At 55.9% G+C, this 21,343-nt stretch overlaps 1 protein-coding gene across 4 annotated transcripts in view; it reads right to left on the bottom strand.

The window, feature by feature from the left end:
- The window catches only part of PLEKHA6 (pleckstrin homology domain containing A6), a 120,314-nt gene that overhangs the window by 26,283 nt on the left and 72,688 nt on the right, over nt 1-21,343 (bottom strand). For 2 of the 4 annotated variants that reach the window (XM_036273359.1, XM_036273358.1), the window contains exons 2-9: nt 16,856-16,936; nt 16,067-16,181; nt 11,290-11,394; nt 10,561-10,633; nt 8,296-8,396; nt 4,757-4,959; nt 2,839-3,321; nt 1,272-1,767 (exon numbers count right to left, since the gene is read on the bottom strand). In XM_036273359.1, the coding sequence (XP_036129252.1) occupies nt 1,272-1,767; nt 2,839-3,321; nt 4,757-4,959; nt 8,296-8,396; nt 10,561-10,633; nt 11,290-11,394; nt 16,067-16,168 (1,563 nt within the window). In that variant the 5' untranslated portion in view covers nt 16,169-16,181; nt 16,856-16,936. Of the gene's footprint in view, nt 1-735; nt 823-1,271; nt 1,768-2,838; nt 3,322-4,756; nt 4,960-8,295; nt 8,397-10,560; nt 10,634-11,289; nt 11,395-16,066; nt 16,182-16,855; nt 16,937-21,343 lie in introns of all 4 variants that reach the window. The other 2 variants (XM_036273357.1, XM_036273360.1) reach the window with 2 other exon arrangements.

Consider the following 21,343-nt stretch of genomic DNA (forward strand, 5'->3'; position numbering starts at 1 on the left):
GAGGCTGTCTAGTCAGCACCTCCAGATGTTTCCGAATTGTCTGGGAAAATCTGTTGTTTCTGGATGGTGCATGGCATGTGCCAAGGCTGGAGTTCAGACGGGCAGAGGAGAAGGATGGAGGGGCAGCCTCCCTGCCCGCCGAGGCCCCCTCCACCCTGGCCTCCTGGTGCTGTGCCGGGAGAAGGGACCGCAGCAGGCCCCTGGGGACAAGGACTCTGCCTGCTGGCACCAGTGGGTTTCCCCAGCCCCTCAGGTGGAGCATCTGCATCTAGGTCTCCAGGTAGAGACAGAATGCTTAGGACAGTACCCAGCGGAGAGGAACGGAGGACACACCACAAGGGAAGTCCGTCCTTCCTCAGTCCTACCACTGTCTCCGTCCCCAAAGTGGCGTTCCCTGCAGGGACCCACTGGAGGGAAAGGCTAGAAGACCATGCCTGGTGTTGGGGGCTCTAGCCCCACTTCCTTCCCTGCCCGCAATCGGAGCCCTTGTCCGGGCCCCTGGGCATGCTGCCGGACTGTTCTGAGGTCCGGGTCAGGACATTGCATGGTTCCAGACCACGTCCTGTGTCAGAAGAGAAGGGGTAACTGGCACCAAACTCTCTTGGGGGTAGAGTCCTGCTGGGAGGAAGGAGGTATCCAGAGGCTACCAAAACCACCTGGGCCAGGCATTGGGCACAGAGGCCCTCTCTGGGAGGAGAGGCCCTGAGGGGAGGAGTGAGGGAGGAGAGGACATACCATCTTATCGTGAACCGTGGGGGGTGGTGGGTAGTTGTAGGGGTACAGTCCTGCAGGGACTGGCCGCCTGTCTCCCAGGTAATCATACTGGAAGAGAAAGGGGATGGGAGAGGTGAGAGGGTCCGGCTGGGACACAGACTTCCCCACCAACTGGAGCTCGAGGTTAGAGATATTTGTATCCTGACCCAGAGCAGATTCCAAATTAAATGGACAGCTTGATCCAGTGCAAGGTCCTTGCAATGATCTCTTCCTCATGGTCTGAAAAGTCAGAACCCTCTCTGCCCTTATAGAAGTAGGGTTCTTGGCATAATCTGGCAATGGGCACAGAAAGCAATGTTCCTACTCAGGGGGGCAAAGCAAGTCCCCCAGGGCAGCTCTCCTGGGGACAGAACCCCAGGGCCAGTGGCTCCCTGGGCAGCATTGCTGGCCCTGTCAACACACAGCCCAGCGTCCCCATGTCCTGTCTCTCCTCTGCAGACGGTCTCAGGCTTCTGGGGGACCTCCAGGGAGGAGGAAGAGGCAGGCTGGTGGCTCACCTTGGGAGAGCTGATGGAGCGCCGCATCACATAGGCAGCGGGGTCAGCGTAGATGTCCTCACTGCGAGGCGGCAGCCGCTCAAACCGGGCGCTGGGCGAACGGATGGGGGAGTAAATGCGGGCACGGCTGTAGGAGCCCTGGCTGGGTGAGCGGGGCACCGAGTGGGACCGGGGCTCCAAGGACAGGCGGCGCAGCGAGCCCGAGGCAGCCTCCAGCTCGTCGTAGTAGACCGGCCGCCGGGAGGGGCTGGGGATCCAGACAGAGCTGTCCTGCCGTCCATAGCTGGCAGGCTCCTTCCACCCACACCCGTTGCGGAAGGAGTGGCGCTTGTCCTCCAGGGCCCAGGGCGGGCTGATGCGGTCGTAGGCAGGCATGGAGCAGATGCTGTCGGGCCGCACCCCTGGCGGGTAGTACTGGTAATCATCGGGGTACTGGGAGGAGTAGGAGCCGTAATACTCAGGGGCCCTGCGGGACGTGGGGTAGAACCTAGAGGGACTGAGAGAGAGGACAGCATGAGGAAGTGGACAGAGCGGGCATGTCCCTACTGGTCTGCCCTGCCCCGGCGGCACCAGGCGGCCTCCAGCTCCAGTGGGTTTGATCAGGTGACTGGTGCCTCGGGCTGGCCTTGCGAGCTCAGGGCACCAGGTTCGTCTCCAGAGGTTCAGGGAAGACCCCTCCTCAGAGCCCTCCCTCAACCAGTTCCCTGAGGTCTAGAATTCCACCAGTCAGACCTGCCATCTTTGTCCCTAAAATGAAATGCCCCTGGGGAGAAACCTGAAGCCTTATTAGCCATCTCTATCTCCGCAGGAAACAATTTATCAGATCCTGTCCGAGAGGCAAACACGAGACAGCAAGTGTCCCAGGCACCTGGGGGGAGCGGCGGAGGGGGAACGCAGGGCGGCACCCTGACTTTCGGGGCTGTGCCAAGTGAGGTGCTCTCCCCGCAGGGCAGCGCCCGGCCCAGGCCGCCAGCAGGGAGCAGGTCTCCGAGGCCGGTACCTGCCCCAGCCGCCCAGACCGGGGCCCAATGCGTATCTGCAGTGTTTGAAAGCCGTCACTAAACAAAAGAGTAAACTGGTATAGAGGGCAGAACTGAGATGCACGAGTGGCAACATTTTGTTTCTTTTCTCTTTGTAAACACCGCCTATCAACATTGGCTTTCAAACAATGACAGCCGTTCAAACCAAGCCTGGCGGCCGCTGAGTGCATCTCATGTCAGTGCAAACCCTGGAACAGAGGATGCTGTGAGAGGGTCAGACGCTCTGGCGGACGGATGTCCGACTGGACCGACTTCAAGGACCCTCCCTACGACTGCCTGGCTGCTTCCTGGGCCGCCCAGCTCCCTTGTGGGGAGACACTGGGCGCTCTGTCCCTTCCTCCGCAGGACGGAGAGAGAGCGCCACATCAGGGCAGAGGGAGCCATGAGAACAGGAAAGGTTTGGGCAAACCAGGAGTCCAGGGGCTTCCAGAAGATTCCAGCGGGGGCTGCCTCTCATGTTCCTTCGCCAGCCCCAGCCCTCAGGCCACAGCATCCCAGCTCCACCCCGGCCCCTCCCCAGGCCTCACCTCCGAAGGTCTTCAGGTGGGGGCACCCCCCGACGCAGGTTCACCCACTGCTGAAGCTGGTTCATGGAGCTCTTGCGCTGGGCAATCTTGTCAGGGTTGGCGTGGGGGGGGAAGCTCGGCCGGTGCCCCCCACTCTCTGAGTCCTGGGGCGGGAAAGCTGTGCTCCCCGGTCGGCTTGGGGAGCTATACTGCCAGCCATTGGGCTGGGCGGGCCGCTCCCTGCCCCCTGGGACCCTTGGGCCCTCAGGGTGAGGGCTGCCAGGCTCTGAGGCTGGGTCCAGTCCAGCTTGGATGCCATTGGCTTTCACCAGAGGCTCGCTCTGGACTTCGGGCAGCTCAGGCCGCCTGTCCGCCTTCTCACAGCCTCGGCCATCCCCCTCCCCTCGAGTCTTGGCCTCTGGCTCAGGCTTGGGGACGCTGCTGTGAGGCGGCTGGTGGTGGTGCTTGCTGAGTGGGACGTTCTCGGAGTCTGGCTTCTCGTGGCTGCAGGGTGCCAAGGGAGATGATGTCAGTGACTCCAGCCCAGCACGGAGTCGGGTGGGGGGTGGTAAACGGGGAGGGAGAAAAGGAGCGGGAAGGACAGGCAGAAAGGTAGCAGTGGGAACAGAATTATCACATTACAACTCTGTTTCCCAGTTGTTGTAAAAAGGCATCTGATCCCGCCTACGCACGACCTACGCATTCTGCCTCCAGGTCTCCTCCCGGGGGTCACTCCACTCCCTTCAGCCGACCTGCCGTCAGCCCAGCCTTCAATCTCGGGCCAAGACTCTCACCCAGCCTGCGTCTCCTTTGTAGTCTGTCTCGGATACAGACCCCACACCTGGTATTCACTGTACTGGCCTCATAGCGCCAACCACCCTGGATGTCCCAGCTACAGAGGCTTGTTATAGGCCAGCCCTTTCTCCTATCACAACTGCCATGAGCCCAGGCCCGGGTCGGCAGGATGAGGATAACGGTGCCCTCCAGAGGACTGCTGCAGGGCCCGACACGCTGGCACCAGGGCAGCCGCTGTGGCCTCCAACTCACAGCACAGACATGCTCCTTCCCTTCTCAGAAACAAGCTTCTCCCAGGACCGACTGTGTTAGAACACAAGCTCCGCGCGGCAGGAGCGTGTCAGAATTCTGCTCCCTTGTTTTCCTAACACCCAATATAGCGCCTTACGCGTGTCTAACTGCAGCCACTTCTTATGAAACGAACGCGAGAACTCCTGGAAGCACGCCCCTTGGTGAGGCAAAGATGGGCTCTCGTGGCCATGTTCTCCTATAGCTTCTCCAACTCAACACATTCAACGTTCGTGCTGAGACAGTGCTTGGTGAACACTGCCACGGCATGTGAACAGACTTGGAGTCGACACCGCAACACCTCCTGGATCCCTGTGAACATCTAACTCAATGCGCAGTTCACGCCCAGACGGGCGCCCAGACTGTGGACGAGGAGGGGGCAACAGCCAAGCGCTGGGTGCTCAGGACACAGCAGGCTCTATATCTACTGTCCAGTCCTCACAGCACCTGTGGGGCAGGATTATGATCGCTGCCTTTGGGGAAAGGAAACTCGGGTTCACAGAATAACTTAGGCAGCACTATGGGCAAGTGGCCGAGCTAGGGTTTGAGCCGGAGTCCACCTGCCTCCAAAGGCTATGAGCATCACACGCACAGCCATGAAAACTAAGCAAGTGACCCGGGCCTTCGGCTCCTGGCCAGGCCCCAGTGGACCCTGGCTTCTCTCTTGGCCTCCACCAGCTCAGAGAGAAGAGGAAGAGCCCATGGGGGGAAGAGACGACCGGCTCTGAGAAATCTCTCAGCTGGGCGCCGTGCTCAGAGGTTCGGGCCAGCACACTGGGTTCAGTGACACACCTCCTCTCTCTCTCCCTTTCTCTCTGGCACTCCCCACACCTAGGCCCAGGGCCCTGGCACTCACTTGAGACGCATAGGTTGGGGCAACGACTTCTGGGCTGGGGGGATCTGCACTCGGGCTGCCTCCCCCATGGCCTGGATCCAGGCTTCCTGCTCCTCGGGGCTCTCGGCGCTAAAGAAGTAGGTGCGGACCCCGGCGTGCTCCGCCTGTGGGGAGAGGCAGTTCGTGGAACTGGCCCCCGCCGCGTCCACCCAGCACACAGTCACCTGTAGGGAGAAGACACCCATCCCCACAGAAATGGTGGTTAGGAAGGCCATTCCCACGACCTGCAGCTTTTTCCCACATGGAGCTCAGTTGCAAGGTGAGGATGGCCCACAGGTTACCAAGTGCTCCAGCTGACACCCAGGTGCCCGCCTTGGCTAGCTCTCTGGACGCCACTGGGCAGCCCAGGTAAGCTACCTGCCCCACCGGAGGTGATTGTAAGCAGGTGAGACAATCACCATGCCCACTCTCCCCTCGCATTCTATCTTTGATTTGAGGGGCAATTACCCGAGGTCTGGGGGAGATGCCCCCCAGCATACACCAATCTCTGGGCCTCGAGAAGCCAGCACTGTCCCTTCGTGTGGACAGCCAGGCCTCTCTCACGGCATGCAAGGGGCGCACAGACCGTCAGAGCACGCTACCTAGTTGGCGGCCGCGAGCAGGCGTGGCGGGCGGGAACCCAGAAGAAAGCTCCTGTGCAGAGGAGGGGTCCTCAGGCAGTCAGAAGGAGAAGCAGAGAACAGGTCAACCAAACACCAGAGAGAGACAAGACGATGCGGCAGGAATGTCGAGGAGCAGACGAAAGTGGGGAGCTATTCGAACGATCCCCTTCTACTCCGGTGTTACCATTGGGATGGCAGCACCGGGCAATGCCCAGTTCAGCCCACCAGGGGGGCTGTGGAGAGCTTGCCCCAAGGAGGGCTGGTGGTGGAGAGAAGTCAGGGAAGCCCAGTGCTAGCCCCACTGTTCCTGACCAGCGCTGGCCTTGATGGATGCGTGTGTTGAATGGGAGGGGTCTACCCAGTGAAACTCAAGATTCCTAGGCCACAGGGAAAAGAAGCTCCAGAGCTAGGTTCTTTGTGGGACCTCAGCGTACCCCGAGGTGAGACCTCGGTCCCCAGGAAAGGCAGACTTATCGCACTCTGCAGGAGAGATCCAAAGTGACTAAGGGTCTCAGATGGGAACCTCACTTTGGCCTCTGACCCCTTGGATGCTAAATCCTGGGCCTCTGCGGTTGAAAGGAGAGAAGAAAGGGCTTCTCTGACCAAGCCCCGGGGCTCCCCTACGAGCAATAGATCCACACCCTCCAAATGCTTTCCTGGTCGGACCTTCGCTCCTCTACGGCCCTTTCCCCTGCCTAGGATTCCTTCTGACAGGAGCCCTCACCCAGAGCGGGCACATGCTCCTCTAGGGGTAGAGACGGGCCTCCTTCCTCTGGATCCTGCCAGTCCCCACCCTCCAGCAGGGGGCCCAGCATGTCTGCAGAGGCAGGGGGGTGCTGAGGAAAAGCCAGTGAGGCTGTAAGGAGGTGTCTGGGGGTTGAAACTACGCAGGGATGTGGCAATCAGGGGCCCAGCTGAGCCCTCTGTGTGGAGAACACAAGGTTGCCGCGGAGCACAGGGACACCGGTGGGACTCTGGGTGTGTTCTGGAGCTGGTAGGAGTGGGCAGCAGGTGCGTTAAATGCAAAGCATCCTGAGAGCCTCCTGAGAGGGCAGAGCATGCTCTGGGCTCCGGGCACAGGCCAGCAAAGCCATGCTCTCTGCACTGGAAGAGCTCACGGAAACTGGAGGACAGAACACACCCGTGGGGGATGGCAGGGGGAGGGAGACAAGGAGGGAGCAAAGGCCTGGGAACAACTGCTGGGGGTGGGGTGACGGAGGCAGAGGGCTTGGGGAAGACAGGGCATCTGAGGAGGAGCCAGGAGGGAACACCCGCCTGGAACCAGAAAAGGGAACCAGAGAATTGAGGGGGGAATCCCAGGGGGGTGAAGCCCACCGAGAACCCACGGGGCTGGGACAGGAATAGGTTAAGGCATTCAGCAGCAGGCTGGGCAGGAACAGCACAGGCTCATTATCAGCCATCCAAGAGTTTCGCTCGGTGGCCACAGCAGGACAAGCCTCCCATCTGTCTCAGCAACCCTCCCTTCCCTGGGGAAGGGCGTCTGAATAGCCGCAATTGGAACCCTTTGTGGCCACTGAGCACAGCTCTGGGGTTGGTTTAAAGAGGCAGTGAACTCCTTGGGGGACAGGGAAGGAGGAGAGCGCCGATGGGCACAGAAATAAGATCTGCTGTTTACGGTGGGTGGGCGTGTCAGTCATCAGCTGTTGACCCGATGCCTGCTGAGCTCCGAGCTGGAGTGTGCATGGGTCTACCCACAGGCCTGGAAGGGAGGGCGAGACAGGCTGGCTGCTTGTGTGGGTGTGAGTGTGTCTGTTATAGCAGGACTGTTGTTGGTTAAACAGCCTGTTCCTATTTCCACAGCTAGAACCCTGCTCCCCGGAGCCAGTTTTATTAATTGTTCATTCTGTTCACACCTCTGGCAGACAGGACCCGGGAGGCTGGAAACTAATTATGTGCCAGAGAAGTCCCTCCCTGTTCCCCGAGCAGCACCTGCAGCTGCTGCCCACCTCCTCTCCGTGGTGGGCCACCAGTCGGAAGACAGCAAGGGCAGCCTCTGAGGCTCAGACCCTGGCCGGGGGTAACCGGCAGGTCCCATCATCTAACACCCCAGCTTCAGGTTTCCAGGGCCTTGGACGACATTCTCGACTGGGAGAGAAGGGCCTTATGCTAAGAACATGCATGGGCAACATCATAATGTCATATCTGAGAAATAAAAAGGAACCTAGGGTCTTTACGTCATAAAATACAAGAGGAGCCATTTTTAAAGATCGTTTTTACTGTCGTGCATTTTTAAATGTTTAAAAACACCGCCCAGGATGAGGCAGCCACAGCCTTGGATGGGTGGCTCCCTGGGGGTAACGAGGGAGGCTCGCTGCACCCTTGTTCTCTAGAACTGTCTGCATGAGGCTCGCTTCTCTTGATACTAACGAAACTCACCCCTAGTTTTCTCTAGAGATTGAAATTTGAGTACGTTTGACTGTAGATCTAGTTTCCTGGCCCAGGTTGGGGAGGAAGACTTTCCAGAAAGGCTTTCAGCGCCCCTCCCGCCCACTGCGCCTGCCTCACTGCTCGGGGTCCCTCAGGTGCCAGACCACTGAGCAGAGGCTCAGGGGACAACTAGGCTCCATCTGCCGATATTTATCCCCATAGAGCCGATACACTCCTCACTCCTGCCCCAGGAAAGCGGTGGTTCCACTGAACCACATCTCTACTGGCCCAGCCTGGGGAGAACCACCAGCCAACCCCTGAGGAAGGAGGAAGGGGTCCCCACATGGCCTCACCTCAGCCTTAGGACAGCCTGCATGGGGGCCACCGCCCACGGCCGCCCTCCACTGCCACTTGGACTCCTTCAGGAGGTGGCACTTGCCCGGTCCCCATCCCCTCTGCTCCGGAAAAGCCCCCTCCCCCGTCTGACCTGGGAGAGGAAGGCCAACTGACCTTAAAGGTGTGTTTTCGGCTGATGTTGTCCGAGGGCTGCACTGCGGCCACCCGGAAGCTCAGGAGGGGGATGCTGCCCAGGATGCTCTCCTCCTTCTCATCTGTCGGGAAACAGGCACCGGTGAGATGCGTGCACGTGTGCAGGGGGAGGGGAGAGGAGCTATCAGCCCTGTCCCGATAAATTGCGGTACGTTGGCGGCGCCCATCTGCTATTGGGCACTCAGGGCACCCACACCACACAGGGTGTGCACAGCGCCACCTGCCGGCACCGGGGCGCGTGACGGCCCTGCAGACAGGCTCTGGACCTGCCTGGAGGTGAGTGACAGGGAAGCCGTCCCACCCTCAGGGAGCTGACAGTCTAGTACCCAAGTACGCAAGCCAATTCGAGCTCATGGTTTGGAGTGTTTGCTCTGCGTCAGACACTGTTCTAAGTGAAATGCCTCCATGAATTTAACCCTCCCGACAATCCTATGAACAGGTAGTTTTTATCCCCATTTAATAGCTAAGAAGGCTGACACACAGAGAGGTGAAGTAATTTGTCCAACGTTACTTAAGTAGAAAATGGTGGACAGGTCTTTGCACCCAAGGGGTCTGACTCCCAAGCTATCATGCTTCGCCACTCACTGGATAGGGACCCCCACAGTGCCTGTCCAACACAAGACAGTTCTGACGGCTACATACGTAGCAAGACATTGGGATGGGGTGTGGGAGAGTGGACCCTCTTTGGTTCTGGATCCTCTTTCTAAGGTGCCTGTTTCTAAGGTTCTCCCAGGCACCTAGCAGCTGGGTTCGTCCTCTCTGGACGAAGACCCACACCCTTTACAGTCCCCATGTCTCCAGATAGGACTTGCCCGTGCGTGGCCTCCTGGCCTCTGGTCCCTGGATCAGGCTAACAATCAGGCTGTTACATAATTCATCCTGGATCTCCAAAGGAGCCTGATGGATTAGCTAGTCGGGCCCCCAGCTGTCAGCTGGAGGCCAAAGGGGCGGGGCTGCTCCATGGGACAGGATGAGGGCGACCATGAGGCCATGGGCAAGACACTCCCCCTCGCCCAGAATAGCTTCTCATTCCCTGGGCTGGAGACACTGTAACACCCTCAGACAGGGTTCAGAAGAAATCTCTTATGGTTTACAAACTCCACTAGTTCTCTTTTTCCTCTTGCTCATCACCTGCACAAGATACTTGGCCCCACATCAAGCTTCCTGTGCAGACCTCAGCATGGTGTCCAGAGAAGGGCTAAGCCAGAGGAGCAGGAGGGACTGGGGCTGGAGCCCCAGGGCTTCTTCAGGAAAGCAGAGGCGGTCAGCTCCTGGAGGGGACAGGCCTCTGCCTGGTGCGGTCCAGGCCTGTTTAGGGGATCTCCTGAGAGCATCTCTCAGTGGATAGTGACCCCCAGAGCAGTGCCCGTTGAAGTGTACAGATTTCTGTTTCTGCCTCATGCCCTCTGAAGAGAGCCTGGCTTGCCCCAACTTTGTTCACGCTGGTGCCAGTGTGGCCTTCTACCTGGGAGGCCCAGCCTGGGCAGATTCTCCCCACCCCCAGTCTTGGGGTTTCCTGTGACTGGACCCTGTATATGCAGTCCCTTCCTGATCTCTCTCCTCAGAGTTCAGGTGGCAGCAACTCAGGGCACAGGAATAGCAGCATTGGGGGTGGGGAGGAGGTGTCCCTGGGTGCAACCTTTGTTTGCCAGAGTTAATGATTCACTGAATTGCTCCATGCGGGCCCAAAGAAGTCTGGGCTCTGCCATTCCCGAGGCACGGAGGGGCACGGAGGGGCACGGAGGAAAAGGGAACAGTCTCTCCTGCAAAGTCACTTCACCCTTCTCTACCCAGTGCCCTGCGCCCATGCGGCAGGACCACCACGGGCATCCCCTTGCACGTTCCCTCTGTACCCCCTCGACACAGTGTTGCTGTGTACATTTTAAAAGTACCTTCCTAGAGACTGCTGTACCAGTGTGATCAGATCTCTGCCTTCCTTTTTCTTTGGAAGAGGGTCGGGGGTGACTATTGGGTGGACAAAGAGGGCAGAAGCTGGGGATGTTCACTGATTCCACATTGATGGAGCACCTACTATGTGCCGTGCACACACAGCAGCGAACCAAAGGGACAAAACGGCTGCCTTCCTGGGTCAGTGGCGCATTCCACGGGACAGGAGGAAGACCAGCCGCGGGCTCCAGGCTGCAGGGGGCGGGCTCGCAGTGGTCTGGCAGAATGCGAGAGAGTGCCGGGTACTCTGGCCTCCCACAGGCCCGCCGGCAAGCTCACCTTTATAGTAGAAGAGGCAGCGATCCACCAGGACGAACCAGCGCTTGTTCCACTGCTTGACCCCAGAGCTGGCCTGCGGAGCACGGGGCAGAGCAGACAGGAGGGCTGTGAGCTGGGGAGGGGCGGGATGCCATGCGAACCGCGCTGCACTAACCATAAGGATATCCTGCCTCTGGTTGCAGCTCAGCCACTAACAAGTGGCAGCAACCCCCTTCGATGCAGGAGCCTGACACTGGATTATTGCCTGAGACCTTCAGCTCTGTCATCTTGGGCCTCCAAGCCCCCTGGCCCCGGGAAGATGAAAAGGACAAGAGATGAGCCAGACGAAGTGAGCAGAGGGCAGGCAGGGACAATGGCAAGGCCAATGGGGCAAATTGCTGGACCCTAGACTTAAAGGAGACACCACCACCACCACCCTTATAGCAAGGGGGACCAGCTGAGGATGGGCGACATATAGGGTGGGTGACCTAGAATATTTCAAAATCATTGCATCTGCCCACTAGGAGATCCGGCCGGCTTCCCAAATATGACACTACTTTTTCTGTGTGATCTTGGGAAGATACTTGACATCTCTGAGCTTTCACAGAATTAGAAGCTTCATTCACAGAGACACACCCAGTGAGGAATGGGAGGACACGCCGGACAGACACGCACAGTGGGGAGCAGAGGAATAGCAGTGCCCCGAGGAGGAGGCGCTGGGCATGGGGGCGGAATGGCAGGGGGCCTCACCTGTTTGAAGAGCCAGCCCGCCTTGGTGACAGGTGCGGTGGGGTTCCGCTTCATGGAGTGTGAGCGTTTGCCAAAGGCAATGGCCTTGCGGGATGTCCGGGTGGCCTGGGGAGGCACAGAGGAGCAGGCCTGATGCCCTCCCTCTCCAGCTGTCTGCTCCACTGTCAGGGGAGCAGCTGAACCTCTCCGGGGTGACCCCCAGGTGCCCTCATGCCGAGAGGCCCACGTGTGAATCTTGAATCTGTTACTAACTCAAGAGCACAGGCTCTTAAGTCTTTGACTCCTTTTCTGATTTCTAAAATAGGGCTCCAAATAAGAGTGCTGCCCGTCAGACAGCAGGGGGGCCTTGGGGGTTTTCTTGAAGAGAAAATACGAGCTTTTATTTCACTCCTGGGCCATCCCTTCTTCTACTGTCCTTACCCCCCGCCTCTTTCATAATGCTTCCTGGAACCCACAGAACGCCACCACCCTCTCAGAGTCCTGTGCATTGTCAATGTCCAACACACCCGAGTGGGACACTCCCACGGGGGCTCTAGCTCCTCACCGCCGTGTGGGCGCGGTCACTCTTCCACAGCCTGGCATCGGGCTCTCTTTCCTGAAGCGCCACTGATTCCCCACCATTTAGTCCTTCTCATTACTATCAGCTTCTAGAGCCTTCGTTCATGCCAGGCATCCTCTTCATTCGGTCTGACCGTCCCCGTGGCACTGTTCTTGAGAATGCCGCCCCGATGCCTTAACTTCATACAACCTCGCCGTCCCCAACTCCAAAGCCGCCCCCGCCACCCCAGCAACAGACTCCCAGGGCCAGGCCTGAGAGCGGTCAGCACCTGAGCCCCTTCGCCAGCAACATCGTCGATTCTACTATTCCCGCCTTCTGATCACACACTCCAGCCTCGGGCATTCCCTCTCCCTGACTCAGCTCCACAAGCTCCCTTACTCCACGGGCACCCCTGGCGCCTCAACTCTTCCTGCTCTTTCTGAACCCATCAGCCACCCCCTGGGTTGACTACGAAGACTGGGCCCCACAGTAAGGCAGACCAACAGCCCTCTCAGACACCGACCCACTGTCTTTCTGCTCAATCTTCTCTAAAATCCAAAGTATCCACCCTCCCTGCACTCAGCCAGACTACAGTGCTGCTGTTGAAAAATCACTGCAATACAGGTGAGGCCACCCCAGATCCATGGTCCCCACGCCCAGCTGGGCTCAGCCCCAGAGGGCACCCCCATTCCGTACCCCACCTTCTCCCAAGCCCCGCAGCTTCTCTGCACTCCCCACGGTGGACCTGGACCCGCCTCCACAGAGAAACATGAGGTCAGCAGACACGCACTTCCTCGAGTTCACACACTGTTACCCAGAAAATGACTGCCCTTACCCTGTCTTTGCCTCTTTCCCTCCAATGTCTAAAAAGAAGCTGTGTCCTCCTTTCTAAGGCCAACGCAGCTAATCCACCATCTCCTCTGAGGCTTTGCTCCATCGACAATAATCGCCTCTCATATCTGTCTTCAACTATTCCTTCTCCGTTGGCTTCTTCTCCTCAGCAAACGTGCTCAGGTATCTCCATCTTAAAGCATCTCTCTCTCCCACTCCCCCCCACATCCACCCGAATGTCCCCTTAACCCTACACCTGTTGTCAAGTAGCACCTTCCCTCCCTCCCTTCTTCCTCTTCAGGGATAGGCTGCTGGGAAGCGTCCTGACTTCCTCTCCCCTCATTCACTCCCAGCCCTCCTCCACCTCTTCTGAAATGGCTCTTGCAATGTCAGTGAGGTGAGGCTGCCCAGACCATCACTACTGGAAAGTACTGGAAAGGACCTTACTGTCCTTCTGGAAACTCTTGGTTTCTGTGATGCTGCTTCCTTCCCAACCCCTCCCTCTGGGGCCGCTCCTCCTCTGTCTCCGCCTCTACTCTAAGCGTTGGTGGACCTTAGCCACACGTTTAATCTTTTATTCTCGTTCATGTCCTTCAACATTGTGCCTGTATAATCTCATCGACTGGCAATATGCTGAAAATGCCCTGATGTATCTCTAACCTCTCTCCTAGCCCTGGTTCATCTGGGAGCAGCTTGTCCAGACAGGACTAAGGAAAGTACAAAACCAAACTCATCCTCTTTCTAACCACACCCGTGCTTCAGTATTTCCCTTCTTGGTGAAGGGTACAGTCCTCCCAGTCACCCAGACCGGAGCTCTGAACACCTCACACTCTCCTTCCATCCCTTTCTACAGTCGTTATGCAGGACTAAGGAGGCTCTCTTCCTAAAAGTTCTCAAATTTCACTTGTTTTCTCACAGGTTGTCATCTCTTCTTGCTGTCCAGCCTCTGCCGTGAACTCACGTTATCTTTCCAAAACACGCTATAAGCACGTCCCTCTCTTACAGTTTCCCACTACCACTCATCACTTAGAATGGAATTCAAACTCCTCAGCACAGCACACAAGGACAAGACCACGAGATGGGGCAGGGCCCATAGCCTACTTTGCCAGGCTCACAGGCAGGCCGTGCCCTGGTCATGCCCAATCCTGTGCTCCTCTTCCACCCCCGATCCCTTGGCTCTCTTGCCTTCCACAGGGGGTGGGGAGCCCCATCTCCCTTATCTACAAATCCCAACTCATTCTTTAAAGCCTAGTGCAGATCCCCACACTCCACAAACCTCCCTGCCCCCCCCCCCCAAGCAGTTGGCTGCCCCCTCCTACCCACCCACTCTCACAGTCTGACTGTTTCACACTGCAGTGGAACTGGTGGCCTTCCGCCTCCTTCCACAGGGAGGAATTTGTGTTTATCTCTGTTACCAGAGCCTCGCAAGGTATCTGGCTATAGTACGCATTGCTAAATACTTGTAGAAGGAAAGAAAGAAGAAATTTGGCTTTATTATACAGTACCCCCAAAACTGGGAAATAAAATTATTTTCTAAACTTTACTAGTAAAATCCCACATATGTGGCTGAGATGAGCCATGTGAAGAAGTCTAAGAATAGGCAAGTTCCCAAATTCTTCCCTTTCCTCTGAGTCCATCATCTGTCGTAGCTTCACCTCCGCTCAGCAGCCTATAGGCTGCTCTCCACAGTCCATGCTCCAGCTGTTCTGCTGACCCCCATACTCTAGGCTGCTTGACTTTCTGCCACTGCGGGTGGCAGCCCTCAGCCTTAGGCCAGTCCAACCACCTTCTTTCCCTGCTTCCGTGGCCAGGCCTTGAACGATGCTGGAGGAAACCTCCACACCTGGGAACTGGAGCCACACAGATTGAGTCTATGACCTCAGACGACCTTTTGACACCACAGAGCAATATTTCACACGTCCCTTCTTGACCTCTGCTCCTGTTCTCCAAACCTCGGGCATATTCTCAAATCCCCCAATGCCTCTCCACCCGCCCAGCCTCTCTCAGCAGAAAACCCTACCTCCTACTCCCCAGCAAAAGTCGAGGACGTCAGGTGAGAATGTCTTTGACGTCCTAGAACTCACCCCCTCCCAAACTTCAAATGCCCTTTTCATGCAGTCTCAGGAAGAACACCCTGCCCCTATCCAGGCTAACAGCACCTCTGCATCTGATTCCTGTCTCCATGGAAACAGTCATGGCTATCCCCTTTCTCCTGAACCTACCAGCTGGGCCATTCCACTCCTGCTCCTAACATCTGGAAACGAGACAAAATGAACCAAGAAAACCTCCCTCCATCTTACACATCTTCAAGCTTCCATCCTCTGCCCCTCAATGCCCGTAACAGTCCAGGATCTTTAAAAGTTTTTTTTTTTTTTTAATATTTCAAACATTTTAGAAAAGTAGGGAATAAATCACTACGTGTTGGTTTTTTTTTCTCTCTAATAAAACATGACAAATAGAGCTGAAACTCCCTTTAAGCTCCTCTGCTAACTCATTACCTTTTCTTCCTCCCACAGGCAACCACTGACCCAAAACTAGCCTGCCCGTCCATGGTTATATGCTTATTTTGCCTATTTATCTATAAAAATGTAGTATGGCTCTTCATGTTTGTATACTTTCCATAAATGACTTTTTTTTTCATATTCTGCAACTTGCTTTTTACTCAACATTATGTTTCCAAGACTTATCCTTGTTAATACATACAGTTCTAGTCCATTTAATTTTTGGAGAGTACTCCATTGCATGATGAGACCACCACAGATTGATGGTCTAGTTTCTTAGAAGAACTGCTTCTACTCTTCAGTGTTTCTCCATCTCCCCTTTTACCTCCTCTTTAGCCCTCTCTGGCTTGTCTTCCTCTCTTATCATACCACTAGAACTGCCCCAGCCAGGCATCCAGTTACTACAATGTTGTCAAACCCCATGGACATTTTCATCTAAGTAAGACCTCATCATTCTTCTCCGGACTACCTCTTCCTCCTGAGACCCTCTTCCTTCCTCCTCCCGTTCTGAGCTCTCAACTGCCATGTCCTTCATGAGCTATTCTTCTTTTGCTGTCCCCCTAGATCAGTGGTTCTTAATGAGGGTGGGGCAATTTTGTTCCATAAGGGTCATAGGACAATGTCTAGAGACATTTTTGGTTGCCAAAGGATGGGTGCTACTGGCATCTAGTGGGTAGAGGCCAAGGGTAGTGCTCAACATCCCATAATGAATAATCTCACACTGCAAAGAATTATCCGAGACAAAATGCTAAGGGCGCCAAGGTTGAGAACCGCTGGTCTGGATGATGTTTTCTATGAAGTTCTGGTCTGAGCACCACACTTGCTCTTTGGAGCCTGCAGACACTGCTGGACGGGCTAATCTGTTTCCCATTCCTGACCAACAGCCTGCCTTGGAGGCTGGACTCACCCGGATGCTGGGCCGCTCCGGAGGGACCTCGGACACCATGTTGTGGTTGGAGATGTCACTGTTGGTGGTAGCCGGGCGTTTCCCACCTGCTTTATTGGACATGTCCAAGGTCGATCTGATTTCAAGTTGACCAGGAGAGAAAAAAGAGACTATTCAGAACCAAGAAACAATGGAAACCACCACCCCTTTCCCACCCGGCTACCTGTTCCAACATCAGCACAAAATTAGATCCCCTGAGTGCTCTCAAGAGGTCATCTCAATTACTCCCTCAGCTCTTCTGAGGTCATATGCCAGTGATCCTGGACTGTCTCCTTTTTCTTTCCTGTAAATTTATTTTGAAAACCTCATCCCTAGGACTCGGGAACTCCTTTTCCTTTTCATCTAAAAGACACAACAGCCCAGTACACGACAAGAGTCATTTAATTATCTTTTTTCTTTCTTTCACGGAGCCAAGATGCAGAGCGAGTGGAATTCGCATTTGGCTCGCATGGTCGTATCAGATTCCCTCCCTGCTCCCCTCAGAGGGCCTGGGTGATGTGCCAAGCTGACCTGTCTCACTCCTGTAGCTCAGTCTGTGAGATGCACCAACCTGAGGTCTGCTACCTTTTAGGGGAAGTGGACGGCGGTGTCCAGCCGGAGGGTCTCAGAAGCTTCCAGTCCTCCGAACTGAGGAGAGTGAACCTACACCCCTTTGCTCTCCTCCCCCATCTCCCTCCCTAGCCTCCAAGTGGCCGCGGGGTGGGCGTAGTTAAAGATGGAAAGGTCAGGCAGTAAGTGGGGCAAACCTACGTTTTCAAGTCAAACTTTTTGTTTTCTTCTGGGACCTGGCAGGTCACTGGGTGTAGAAATGTGTTCCGTCTTTCATTGTGGCTGCAGGGGCAAAACAGAGACAGAGCTGTGGTCAAGGTGAAGAAGGCAGAGACACAACCAAGGGTGAGCAGGCCCTGGGAGTGACGGGACGGTGGTCATCCTGGGCAGTATGTGGGGTCGGGGGGGTGACTCCAGCAGTGAGGGTTTCACGTGGTGTGTTCTCTCCTAGAGACGATGCCAGTCGGCGCTCCACATAAACTGCTCACTCATTTCTGCTGAAAGAATTCTCTCATGACCTTGGACTCCTTCCTCTGCTGCTCCATGTTCCATCTCCTTAAGTGAAATGAGAGATCCAGAAACCCCATTGCTGGGCTCGGGCTGCGACCCACCCTCACTCAAAGTGCAGGGTCTCCCGGGCTGAGAGTACTGGGTATTGCTGAGACCTCGGGAGCTGTCAAGCAGTGAGGTTCAGTGCTGGCTCGACAGTCAGGTCTAATTAAGGGATGTGCAGCCCAGAGGTGGGGTATCGTGAGGACAGACTGCAGGAAGCAGGGGGGCCTGCAGCAGGGGGCGGGGTCTGTGCAGAGGCAGATGGGGAGCAATACTGTGGAGGCGCCTTTGGAAAGTCCTTCTGGGGCTCTTCTGGCCGACTGAATGTCAGGCTGGTTCCCTGGGGGCTCTTTGGGGAAATGGGGAAGAGGGGCAGTAGACAGAGTCTAGGGGTGGAGGGGGCTGGTACACTGTAGGTCTAAGCCACAAATGGCAGCCATTTGAGATGGATTCTGCACAGAGGGGACCACCTGGCAGGAAAGTTGTAGGAGGTTCCAGCATGCAGCCAGTGGGGGGCTGGAAGAGTGTAAGGTCCTCTCCACCCACCCCTCAGGAGATAGACACTGTGAGACCCCAGAGCGGGCTCAGTCCACCCCTGGACAGAGCCTGCTGAGGTTGTGTCAAGGCTGTGGTTCTGATACCGGCCGGTCACGTTAGCAGGGGGCCGGCTAGTCAGCTAGTGCCAGAGGAAAGAGATTTTAGTCTGGTCCCTTCAGCTGCACAAGAGAAGGAAAATAACCTTTAGCAGACTCCTTTCCATCACCCCGGACACATCCCAGCCCTTGGGCTGTCTGTTGAAGCTAAAGATAATAGCAAAGATATTTTCTCAGCTTCCAAACCAGTCATGTTCAGATCCAATTCAAAGACATGTAGTAGACAGAAGCATGGTGGGCGGTAGCTATAGCCTAGGGGGAAATCCGGGTTTTGCAGCCTGGGCTTGCTGGCCAGGAACCTACATCTGGCCAGTGGCCACCTGGCCTGGGTTCTAACACTAGTATATTGATCACCTGCTCCCCGCTTCTCCATCTCTCTTCCTCCCTGTCTGCCAGGTCCAACCAGGATGCTCTCTTCAACTTAACCACAGGGGATCTTTGCAAAGAAGGATAGCTGTGTACAGTCACCCTCATCCCTGGCTCTGCCCCCACTGGGGGTCCAGGGCCTGGCAGTCTGACAACTAAGGTCCTTGAGGTGCCAAAGTCTGCTTTTTCCCAGTGCCCTCCCACCCCAGTCCCCTTTTGCTCTACATGTTCCTGTGCTAACTCTGCTGAACCCTGCCTGCAGGCACTAGTGCACACACACACACACAGTCAGCTGGCACACTTCTTCCAGGGCACGGCGGATTTCTCCCTGCCCAGACTCTCCTACCCAGCAACCCCTACAAATGACGTCCTCTCTCCACCCCGACACTACCACTTTCAAAATAGCTTCCCCTTGGCGAGCACTGCAATGCAGCAGTCATTGACCTAGCTACTCTCCCTCCTCCAGGTCAGGTCAGGCAGACCCCACACTCTGAAGCCCCGGATCCCAGGAGCTGCCGAGTCTGCCTGCTCTCACTGCGCGTGGCTTGTGTCCCTTGAAGACATCCCTACCTGACCCGGCGATCAGCACGAAACTTCAACATCTTTTTGGCAGCTCTGTCCCTGTTCGGCAGCCTCAGAGGACCTACCAGCCACCCTGCTCCTACCATCCCTCTGAGCAGTAAGTCCTTCAGTCCCGCGCAGGGTCCTGGCCAAGCTCCAGACACTGCTGGTCCCCCTCCTCCTGGCTCTAGCACGAGGGAAGGGGGAGGACTCTCCTCAGGTGGTGGGAGGGGTGCCCAGGTGCCCCAGGGGGCCCGTGGCTCCCCAGCATTCAGCCCGGCAGAGTGCTCCCAGCAGAGTAAGCGAACAGGGGATAATCCTCCCAGTCCAAGTCCCCAAGAAGAAAATGCTGAGATGGAGAGGCAGGCGTACACGGAGCAGGTGTACAACTTCCAGGCAGTGCGACCTCACTGAGCTAAGGACACAGAGCGGCCGGGCAGGTGGAGGAGTCTGGGGCTCGCCTACCCATCTGCATGGCAGCAGCTCAGCCAGCCGACCTGCGGGAACACAGTCCTCCCTGCCTCCGAAGCCCAGCCTAGAAACACAGGCCCTGGGATGAAATCAACTTGCTTTCCAGAGACGCTTTGATTCTGTGGGCACAAGGGTTAAATGAGGCTCTGGATTCACGTGCTCTTGTTGCCACGCTGCCTGGAAGCTGAGGCTGATTAAGTCTCCTCTCCTCTCCCCGCCGGCCCAGCCTTCTTCTGTCTGGACAGGAGCAGGATGAGCGAAGCTTCTCTGCCAAGTGCCCCACAGGCTCCTTTCAGCGCCACCCCAGCTCACCTGCCGCCGCGCGGGGTGGTCCCGCTGAGGAGCACGCCGAGCACATGGTGCTGGCGTGCTGGAGCCAGACCTAGGGCAAGAACTGGCTTCCTGGCTCGGGAGGAATGGAAGGGGAGCTCCTCTCCAAAGCCTGTTAGGAAGAGGGCAGCAAATGGGGCTCATGTGTTTATTTCTGAAAATCTTCCCAGATGCGATATGATAAATTCCAGCTGGCAACTGTCAAATCTGCTCAAGGGCAAGGAGATCTGCATTGTCGTTCATTCCCCTGAAGTCTCCAGACATCGAAGACGGTCGAATTTTCCCTTCTCCGAATGCCCTCCGTGACTTAGGGTCCTCGGGCGGCCAGGGCCCCTGAAGGTCATCTCTTCCATTCCCCCACCTCCAGGCAAACCCACTGGCTCTCCAAACAATCTCATTAAGTGCCTTGGTTGTTTGTAAAGGGTTCTAGCAAAGAAGGCTCCAGACCATGTTGTCTTAGGCTGCCGAGATGTTCTTTTTGATACCAAATTTCAGTTCCTCTGGCTTGCTTTCAAGATGATTCCATTTTTGTCTTCGGATGACAGAATCCTCTCTGACTAGCATGGTTCCTTTTAGCGGCACCAGGCATTCTGTTGACATCATAGTCTGTTGTTATGGCAATTCTGTGATGTCACAACAGACACTGAGAGGGAGGGGCTAATCTAATGTTTTGGACTGAGGATAGAACTTGGGCAGAGAACAATGCAATCAGTGAACAGAAAAGCAAATGGACAGCATTATTATTTAACCCATAATGAAACAAGCTAGTCAGAGCTAGCTGGGGGTCGACAGCTGCTGATATTTAAGCAATTAATCCTAAATTCAAAAGGCCAATATACTCAGGCGTTTAGTGGTATGTTTGCAAATGCTTTGTCCTAATGATGAGAGGCTTCAGTTTCCAGATGCCACACTCGCCCTGTCCAGCTACCGGAGCCCTGCTGAGGTTATGGGGAGCTGGGCTCTTTCTCCTGATGCTCACCCGAGGTCTCTGCCTATGCTCAGTAGGAACTCCGTAAGTATCCGTTGAATGAATGAGCGAGTGCATGAATGAACAAAAGAAACTCTCCATACTCTGATTTAATTTTTATCTACCTGCATTTGGAGTTTGACATTCTATTACCAAGAGCTTCCCTTTCTCTGCTCTCTCTTAAAATTAATTACTTCCTCTCCCTGAGAGAAACTGTTTCTGCCCCCCTCATCCCCTCACTCAGCTCCCCTGCCTAACTCCCCCTTGAATATAGTTTGGCTTTGAGCCATCTTCATTAGGAGGGGAAGAAAATTAAGCTCATCTGCACAGGAGGAGGGGGTGGAGATGCATTGGGAAAATGAGTTTTCTTCCCCTAGAAGCAGAGATATCCCCTTTCCTTTCAAGCTGAGCTCAGGGGCCTCCCACAGCCTTTGCTTACATTGCAAGTGGAATGACTTCTCCCGTGCCCGGTGAAGACAGCACAGGAATGGGGGGTTTGCCCTGCCTGTTGAGACCTCTGGAATCCTTGGTTACGGCAGCACACAGCACGCAGCACGCAGAATGCATAGCCGGGGTTCTTTTCCTTTGCCACTAAATTGCACAGAATGGCAGGTTTTCGTTTTAGTTGAGACAGCAGGAAGAACTAACCAGGTGCATAATATTTAAAAAAGGCAACAGGAGAGGTAATCAGTTTCACTCTCCTCTGCCCCTTCTTTAGGGATGACAAAGGGGCTCCATTTCTCAAGGACAAATGGTTGGGACGCATCTCCAGATGGACCTCTCAAATGC

The sequence above is a fragment of the Molossus molossus genome, unplaced genomic scaffold (assembly GCF_014108415.1).
Source record: "Molossus molossus isolate mMolMol1 unplaced genomic scaffold, mMolMol1.p scaffold_m16_p_20, whole genome shotgun sequence".
NCBI classification, from domain to species: Eukaryota; Metazoa; Chordata; class Mammalia; order Chiroptera; family Molossidae; genus Molossus; species Molossus molossus.